Source organism: Aythya fuligula, chromosome 7 (genome assembly GCF_009819795.1).
Source record: "Aythya fuligula isolate bAytFul2 chromosome 7, bAytFul2.pri, whole genome shotgun sequence".
Classification (NCBI taxonomy): Eukaryota; Metazoa; Chordata; class Aves; order Anseriformes; family Anatidae; genus Aythya; species Aythya fuligula.
In genome coordinates this window covers 8554860-8562158 of record NC_045565.1, presented here as the reverse complement: position 1 = coordinate 8562158, position 7299 = coordinate 8554860, and the positions used below count along the sequence as shown (strand labels likewise).

Sequence of the window (7299 nt, the reverse complement as noted above, 5' to 3'; positions counted from 1 at the left end):
TAAGAGGTCTTCTCCAACCTTAATAATTCTATGATATAAGGCAGGGACAGGACAGAGAAGCTAGGGTCAGCAAGAGTTGCTTGGGGGGGGGGCAGGATTCTGACTGCAGGGTGGGGTGGGAAGCATTAGGACATTCCGAGAAGCAACGCTGACATGGCAAGACACCACAGGAAGGTGTGGGTTAGTGCCTCCAGCTCCTGACCTGTTCACACCAGCCCTGTTATCCCCCAGAGTGGCGAGATGTGGTTGCTGCTGCTGGTGGCCCTGGGCCTGGCCCAGGGGCTGCATGCCGCTGCCCTGCATGGAGGAGTGAGCCGCAACAACCCCGAGCAGTTCATGAACATCGTAAGTGCTGCAGGGCAGAGTCCTCCCCAAGGAACCTGCCAGCATCTCCCCATTCCTTGCCCCCTGTCAGCACACAAGGGACAGTGGTGGGGAGGGCACAGGAACCAAGTTTTCCCCATTTTTCTATTGGTGTCACTCACTTCATGATCTCAGCCTGAAATTGGCCCCTCTGGCCTTCCTCTGGTGTAGACAGGCCTCCAGGTCTTGCATGTGCATGTGAAGGTGACACCAGATAGCATGGTGGCTCTGGGTCAGGCTCAGGGCAGATGCAGCATGTCTGGATGACCTGATGGACACGAGCAGGTCACCTTTCCCATTGGCCTTCTGTCCCTGCAGAGCCAGAAGATCCGTTTCCAGGGGTACCCCAGTGAGGAGTATGATGTGCTGACTGATGATGGCTATTTCCTCAGTGTGAACCGAATTCCCCACGGCAAAGGAGATGCTGGGGACTCAGGTGGGCTCAGTTTCATCACGTGTGGAGTGGAGTTATGACCCTGCTCAGAGGCAGGGTCAAGGTTTCCTTATAGGTCAGGGACAGGGATTGCAAAATGTTTGAGTGAAAAATCACCAGCAAATTATGGGGGAATGGAATACTTAATATACAGCTTGCAGAAAATAATGCACACTGAGGTGTGTAAGGACTTTTCCATTTGGGAAGGGGTTTTCTTGTGTGAAGTACCCAGTTTCTTCTCCTTCAGGATCCAGGCCACCTGTGCTGATAGTGCACGGGTTCAGTTTAGATGGTGGCGACTGGGTGGACAATCTCCCCAACAGCAGCCTGGGCTTCATCCTAGCAGACGCAGGTTATGACGTGTGGATTGGAAACTGCCGGGGGAACAGCTGGTCTCAGCGGCACCTGAACCTCTCTGTCAACCAGGAGGAGTTTTGGGACTTCAGGTGAGGAGGACCACAAGGACATAGCCAGGATGTGGGGCTGCCAGCACCACCCACCCTACATCCATGGGAGGCTGCAGACACCCAGTGGATGGTCAATAGGCATCCCCTCCAGCTTCTCCCCTTGCTTCCCAGTTTCCACGAGATGGCCATGTACGATGTGCCAGCCATGGTGTCCTTCATTCTGCAGCACACTGCGCAGGAGAAGCTGTACTACGTTGGCCACGCTCAGGGCAACTCTCTGGGTGAGTGGTGAGGAGGAGCCAGCTACACATGGGAGCTGTGTTGGCCCATGGCACACCCAGGTTGAAGGCAACCTTTGGGTCCGTGCTGGGTTCATTTCTGCCCTCGGGAGGAGCTTTAGATCAGGCAGATCGTGTCTTTTCTGCCACTGCACATTCACACCAGGCTCTGGCTGGTGGGGATGTCCAGGGTTCTGCCACCCCTCAGGACCCCCCATACCTTCAAAACTAAACTAAAGCTTTAAACTAAAAGAGGGTAGGTTTACGTTAGACATTAGGAAGAAATTTACTCTGAGGGTGGTGAGGCACTGACACAGGCTGCCCAAAGAAGTTGTGAATGGCCCAAACCTGGAAATGCTCAAGACCAGGCTGGATGGGGCTTTGGGCAGTCAGGGCAGGTGGGAGGTGTCCCTGTGCATGGCAGGGGGCTGGAACCAAATGAGCTGTAAAGCCCCTTCCTACCTAAACCATTCTGCAATTTTATGATTCTATGATTCAAGAGGTTTAACTTCAGCCACAGCTGAGAAGAACCAAGGTGAACTTACCCAAACCTCTTAGTGAAGGAGAAACACTAATGGCAAGCTACAACGAGCTAAGAACTTCTTATATTTTATGCCTTACCCTTGCTTCAGATATGCTTCCCTTTCCCTTCCCTCAAAGCAGTTCATTTTTCCAGAGGAAGAAATCTTTCTGCACCCAGCCCAGCTCTGAGCTGCTAGTCAAACCAAGGAGCCACCACCTCCTTCTATAACCTTATTTTCTAGCAAAAAATAAAAAACAACATTCAGTCACGCTTCAGAGATTTCCTCAGTCAGACTGGGCATTGGGCCATATGCTACATCAGTGTTGTTGCTGTTGGGGTTATTGTGAACGCTTGCTGTTTTTCAGGTTTCATAGCATTTTCAAGCATGCCACAGCTGGCTCAGAAAATCAAAGTGTTCTTTGCCTTGGCTCCTCTTTACACCTTTCATCATGCTAAAGGTCCTGTGTTAAAGATAGCATTTTTACCAGACATAGTGCTGAAGGTATGCAAATATATATATATATATTTTGTATGTGTGTGTGTGTGTTATTACCCTGCCTACTCCCAATGAATTAATGAAATTCAAGAACTTTCAGCAAGGCAAGTCACACTCTCTGTGTTGCAGTGGCTCTCCAGCCATTGTGCACTGAGCCCATGCCTGCACCAGATCTTGAAGAGGTGTGTAAAGAGATGAGAGAGAAGATCCCAGAAAGCAGGGATGTCCCTCTCATTCCAGTTTAGGATGGCCACATTTCACTCTAAAACATCATTACCCGTCCATCATTACTGTTTTTAAACAGAGGTGACAGACCAGTTACATGAGTCTGGCTATCCCAGGCAGACCACAGCTAGGCTGAACTTTTGAAGTTGGTACATCTAAAGTGGTACACCAAGATGATGGGGACAACAGCATGGAGTGGAAAGGACAGTCAGTTCCTGTGAAGAGGGGTACAGGACACACAGTGAACTGTTTCTTTGTGCTCTTGCAGACAATATTTGGAACAAAACAACTGACCCTAGTGGGAAGGGAGGAAAGAGCCATACTTGCCAAAACATGCAGCAACCTGCTAACAGCTGAAGTTTGTGAAAATGAGATCTTCCTTATTGGTGGATACAATAAGAAGAACTTGAACATGGTAGGTATATTATCTCTTCCAGGTCACAGTGACTCACACTTGTAATTTCCAGTTTCCTTGAACTTTCCTAGACACGTGGAAATACCTAATGAACTCCAAAAAATAAGGCTTGTTCATGCCTGGAGAGTGCTGGCAGGTACTTCTTCCCCAGCCTGCTCTAGGTACAAGTGTTTTACCTGGATGCTGTGGAGTAAATATGCTCTGCATGGGAAAGTGGAGAGATGATGGCATGGGAAGGTAGTATTAATTACTCACCAATCAAAATGTCTCTCCTGATGTAAGATAAACCTATGTTTGAATGCATGATCTACATAGTTAGCAATACAAGAATAAGGAATAAGTATAAAACCCCCAAAAATGAAGGTGCAAAAATCACTGTGCAAGGCAGTGGGTATTTGGGGGTTTCTTTCAGCAGCATTCCCTGGGCTGCGATGTTAAACCTAAGAAATGCTGCTGTGGGTAAGAATCAGTAGTGGACTTGTCTGCAAATGCAAGGTAACTCCTGCCTTATTTTCTGCTGACTTATGACCGTGTGACAAGTTTGAAGAACAAAACCCTACTGTACCAGTTGCATTTCCATTTTAAAGAGATAGTTAAATGGTCTACCTTTAAAAGCTACTCTTAGCTCTGAATAGAATAAAGCTGCTTTTGCATATTAAAAATTACATTGCAGTTATAAAACAGAACAATTTTTTTTTTTTGGCCTAGACAGATTTTCATCATTCTCAAATCACTTAGAAAAAACTTTCTTTCTCCTGCAGAGCCGATTGGATATATACCTAGCTCATTTTCCAGACTATACGTCAGTAAAAACACTTCTCCACTGGGGACAGGTAGGGACTCTGACTTTATGATGATTACAACCTATGATTTTTAATCTTTGAATATGATATTTTACAATGACCCTTCATTCACCTTGGGGACGGATAAAGAGGTAGAGTTGGACAAAGCCAATAAAAGATATTTTGAAATCACTACACTGAAGTGTCCCAAAAGTCACAGATGCTAGCTGCTGCTTCAGGCTGGCAAAAGCAGGGCCACCCAGATATCTGCTCCAGTCCTGGGTAAGCACCCCGTGGAGGTGTTTTTTGGATGTTGTTTTTGCTTCAGTATGTGGGGTGAGCACTAGCAAGTGCAAACCTGGACACGAGAGCTGTGCTGGGCAACCTCACCTGGCCGCTGCAGCTGTCCTTTCCTTCTGGTGGCGCTGATCCAGGGCACCTGTTACTTGCATGGAATTGAATCTTTGCTCTTGCTTTTCAGACTGCCAAAACTGGGGACTTCAAGCAGTTTGACTACAGGGAAAAGAATCAGGAAAAGTACAACCAGGTCAGTGGCACTTGCAGGAGGAGGAGGAGAGCATGAGGCTGGCTGACTGGGATGAGGGTTGCATCCTCCAGAGGCTGGTGTGTCCAGAGTACACCAGGACCCCATCTAATAGCATTATTAGGGTCAGAGCTGTGAATAACTGGAATGTTTCCCCCCAGACTACCCCACCCTTGTACAGGATAGAAGACATGACAGTGCCAACTGCTCTGTGGAGTGGTGGTGAGGACTGGGTGAATCCACCTGCAGAGACCCAGCGCTTGCTCCCCCGCATCACCAACATCATTCATCATGAGCATTTTCCTGACTGGAACCACTTTGACCACCACTGGGGCCAGGATGCACCACAGCGCATGTACAGGCAGATTGTTGCTCTGATGGAGAAAAATCCATGAACGTTCTACGTGCTGCCCTGGGATGGAGAACCCATTTGTTCCCACAAGCTCAGGGGCATTAGTTTTATGTGAAGTCTACCACTCTCTTCTTCCCTTCTTAAAAATGTCTCCTATCACCCTATTCCACACAGATTTAATGGACTAAATATAATTGTCTAATTTCTGCCTGTGTTCTGTGACTAGAGACTAAAATAAACTCTCATATCACAGCCTAACTCCAACTTTTTTCCTGGTGGGCATTGCCAGGTTTTGTCCAGAGAAGGGCAACAAAGCTGGTGAGGGGTCTAGAGAACAAGTCTTACAAGGAGCGGCTGAGGGAGCTGAGATTGTTCAGCCTGGAGAAGAGAAGGCTCAGGGGCGACCTTATCGCTCTCTATAGGTACCTTAAAGGAGGCTGTAGCGAGGCGGGGGTTGGTCTATTCTCCCGCGTGTCTGGTGACAGGAAGAGGGGGAAAGGGGTAAAGATGTGCCAGGGGAGGTTTAGGTTGGATGTTAGGAGAAACTTCTTTACCAAAAGGGTTGTTAGGCATTGGGATGGGCTGCCCAGGGAAGTGGTGGAGTCACCATTCCTGGAGGTCTTTAAAAGACGTTTAGATGTAGAGCTTAGTGATATGGTTTAGTGGAGGACTTGTTAGTGTTAGTTCAGAGGTTGGACTAGGTGATCTTGGAGGTCTCTTCCAGCCTAGATGATTCTGTGATTCTGTGTTTGTACCCCCCTGCTGGGCTGAGGTGTGCAGAAGACCGTAGTTGCTTTTTTTTTTTTTATTTTCCCTTTTCCTGGCTGAAGACATTGACCTTCTGGGGACATACTGGAATCTGTCTGGCCCCAGAGTTCCTGTCGACACATCTTCTCCCTTGGCTGCATTTTCCCTACAATGATCTGGAGACCTTGGGGAACACACAACACTGATAAACATCCCTCCTTTTGCCAATGGGGATTGTCTTCACTCACAAAATCAACAGTCCCTTGACATTTGTAATGCATTGCCATTATACGCGGTTTGATGAAAAGACATTTTGGGTTGAAATTTTACTCCAGAAATTGAGCATGTATTTTGGAGTATTTGCTGTGGCATTTGCTGTGATTGCTGGCTGTGTCCTTCCTTCAGGCATCCTGAGCTGTGGCAGCTTGGCGCCGCTTGGCTCTGAGGACAGCCTGCCTCCCCAGAGATGTGCCCCCCAATTTTGCAGCTCCCTGCTGTCACGTCCCACCTGTGGGGAGGTAGGGAGAGTGACTCAGATTTGCAAATCTACTCAGTGCAGATTAAGGTGAGATAACATTCAAGGTATGTGCATAGATATCAACTGTAATAGGAACACAGAGAACAAATATTCTGTCAATGTGTCAATGCTGGCACTATCACAGTTATATCCACCTGAGCTATGCATATTTATGGGAAATTGAGGTAGGCCTAGGGTTACTTGGCAGCTTTGATGGAAGGAGAAAGAGATAAAAAAGGAAAGAAAGAGATCCTGGATCCAGTGTTGGACCTTCAGATGGTGGTAGTTGGTCTAGAGCGAGTCCCACTATAGATAAGTACATGCCCCTGTTTATTGGCCCCAGCTCTGGCAGTGGTTGGGACACAGCACTTTTCCATACCTTTGTGGCAAATCAAGGGGAGTGACACTGGGCCCTTCCCCATGATATCTGTCTCTTGGGGTGACGGCCACCTGGGCTCAGAGCACAGCCACTTCTGGGTCATTTCCTACACCTTCCCATGTCCCCATGGCCAGGGCAGCTCCAACACCATCATGGCAAGGCTGGTTTTCTTTCTCAGAGAGGAGACATGCTTTGCAGGACCCAGAAAGGGCCATGAGGCTTCAGGCTGACTCAGCCAGGAGTGTGCATGCACCTGGGTGCAGAACTGCATGGTTTGCATGTGGGCCACTGAACCCAGATGAGGAGTGAAGGCACAGCCTGAGTTCATGCCGTAGGTAAATAGCCTAGAAATGCCCTGTGTGTCCCACACTGCAGTCCCTAAACTCACACCACGAGCAGGGACAGGCCAGCAGCGTGTGCACACTGGTGTGCAGCTGGTGTTGCAGGGCACAGGACCTCTACACCAACTCTTGGCAGTCTGCAAGACCACACACCTACCGTGGTGTCCACTAGGCAGAAAGCCCACTCCAAAGACTGTGGTGACCCAGATGGAGGGCCTGCCCAGAGACATGGCTGTTCAGGCCTCTGGCTGCAGGGATTGCCTGAGCCTGCTGCCAGGGGAGGGCAGAGGGGAGACCGCCTGTTCTCAGGGAGAAGGTCTGCTTGCCATGGTGGCTAAGCTCAAGGCAGAGGTGGAGAGACTGAGGAGCATCAGGGCATGTGAGCAGGAGATTGACTGGTGGAGTAACTCCCTGGTGTGCCAGAGGGAAGGGCGCTAGGGGGATGCCCCCAGAGGGTGGTGGAGCCCCTGCACTGTTGCTGTCACGCAAAGGGAAAG

General features: G+C 49.0%; 1 protein-coding gene across 1 annotated transcript; it reads left to right on the top strand.

The window, feature by feature from the left end:
• Nucleotides 1–240: 240 nt before the first annotated feature.
• Nucleotides 241–5065, top strand: LOC116491121 (lipase member M-like). Its single transcript, XM_032190857.1, has 9 exons — nucleotides 241–345; nucleotides 682–799; nucleotides 1044–1242; nucleotides 1375–1484; nucleotides 2370–2506; nucleotides 2994–3140; nucleotides 3902–3973; nucleotides 4404–4469; nucleotides 4628–5065. Exons 1-9 carry the CDS (start codon nucleotides 241–243, stop codon nucleotides 4859–4861), a joined length of 1188 nt encoding a protein of 395 aa, XP_032046748.1. The 3' UTR covers nucleotides 4862–5065.
• Nucleotides 5066–7299: the final 2234 nt, after the last annotated feature.

Coding starts and splice junctions, on each gene's coding strand:
- LOC116491121 (XM_032190857.1), top strand. CDS start 241: ATGTGGTTGCTGCTGCTGGTGGCCCTGGGCCTGGCCCAGGGGCTGCAT. Junction 346..681: donor CCGAGCAGTTCATGAACATC/GTAAGTGCTGCA, acceptor CTGTCCCTGCAG/AGCCAGAAGATCCGTTTCCA. Junction 4,470..4,627: donor ATCAGGAAAAGTACAACCAG/GTCAGTGGCACT, acceptor GTTTCCCCCCAG/ACTACCCCACCCTTGTACAG.